The sequence below is a fragment of the Perkinsus marinus genome (assembly GCF_000006405.1).
Source record: "Perkinsus marinus ATCC 50983 genomic scaffold scf_1104296960522, whole genome shotgun sequence".
In the NCBI taxonomy this organism is placed as follows: Eukaryota; Perkinsozoa; order Perkinsida; family Perkinsidae; genus Perkinsus; species Perkinsus marinus.
This window is the reverse complement of record NW_003206104.1, coordinates 1-1,403: the sequence shown is the minus strand read 5'-3', so window position 1 is coordinate 1,403 and position 1,403 is coordinate 1. Positions and strand designations below refer to the sequence as shown.

At 54.7% G+C, this 1,403-nt stretch overlaps 1 protein-coding gene across 1 annotated transcript; it reads left to right on the top strand.

Annotated features, from left to right (window-relative positions):
* Positions 1-211: 211 nt before the first annotated feature.
* Positions 212-1,240, top strand: Pmar_PMAR020826 (hypothetical protein; the record flags this gene model as incomplete). The annotated part of the gene is made up of 1 exon (XM_002772655.1): positions 212-1,240. A coding segment is annotated over one exon (1,029 nt), but the record flags the coding sequence as incomplete, so codon positions are not given.
* Positions 1,241-1,403: the final 163 nt, after the last annotated feature.

Sequence of the window (1,403 nt, the reverse complement as noted above, 5' to 3'; positions counted from 1 at the left end):
TGGAGACGCCAAAGCCCACGCAGCTCAAGCTCGAGTCAGGGCCCATCCGCTTGACAGCAAACCCTCGCTACCGGATTCTCTGTTGGCAGCGATTGACTACCAATCCTCGGCGACCAGTGAGGTCGTCAACAAAGAGAGGCGCAGCCTCTTAGGCTCTCTGCGAGCCAGGGCCTCCGAGTTGGGGCCTACAGCCGAGATCTGGCGCTGCCAGATGGACCCAGGAGTCCGCTCCATAAGCGGCCACCTGAACCTACCTCTCTTACAAGAGCTCATACAGCTGACACAATACTCGGATACCCAGCTGGCTAAGGACATACAACAGGGTCTGCCTGTGATCGGCAAGATGCCGGAGATAAAGGGGGTCTTCGCCCCGCTCAAGTCAAATCCTGACCCGAAGGAATCCAATAAGAAGAAGACGAAGAAGAAGAAGAAGTTGACAGCGTCTCAGCTCTTGGACGAAGCCTCGTCATCCATGAGAAAAACCTTGAACGAGATCCGTCTAGGAGAATTCGACGAGGAGATTTGGACAGCCACCCTAGCTGAGGTAGAGTCGGGACTCATGGAGGGTCCATACAGCCACGAGGAGGCATTCCAGAGGTTCGGTCGCCACGTCATCTCTAAGCGCTTTCCGGTCAGACAACCGGATAAGACGAGATTATGCGACGACTATCGCCGGAGTCAGGTTAATGCAGCCACCGAGTATACCCAGCGTATCACTCTCCCGACTCATCATACGTTGGAGGTGGCATGGAGGAAAATGTCTAAGGCACGACCTGGCGAGCCTATGACGATTTACAAGTCGGATCATGCGGCAGCTTACCGACAAGTACCCACTGACCCTAATGAAGCCCCCTTCCAGCTCATCTGCGTAAAAGGACCCGATGGCGAACCGGCTATATTCCGACATCTGGCCCTCTCGTTCGGAGCCAGCTCGAGTGTCGTGAACTATTGCAGACTCTCTCAATGCCTGATCCATCTACATAGGGTGATGTTTGGAGCGGTGAGCATGTCGTTCATAGACGACTACTGGGGAATAGAGCCAGCCACCTCGGCTGCCACAGCATACGAATGCTGGACCGTGCTCAATGAGCTCCTAGGATTCAAAGAGAAGGAATCCAAGAAGGCACCTCCCTCCTCGGATGTTCGTCTACTGGGGCTAGACGTCCAGCTCTCTGCCAACACTCTGACCTTGTCTCTCACTGACGAGAAGCGCAAGCAGCTGTGCAATTCCCTCTCCGAGGTATCACAGTCAACTTTCGTCAGCCCAGGCAGCATGAGGAAGCTCTGTGGTCGATTGACGTTCGCCTCCGCGACGTCCCCAGATCGGTCGTGGAGAGCTTATACGAGAGTACTCTACTCATGGATAGCCAACGGAAAATCACTTGTCTCGCAAAGGGAAAGGG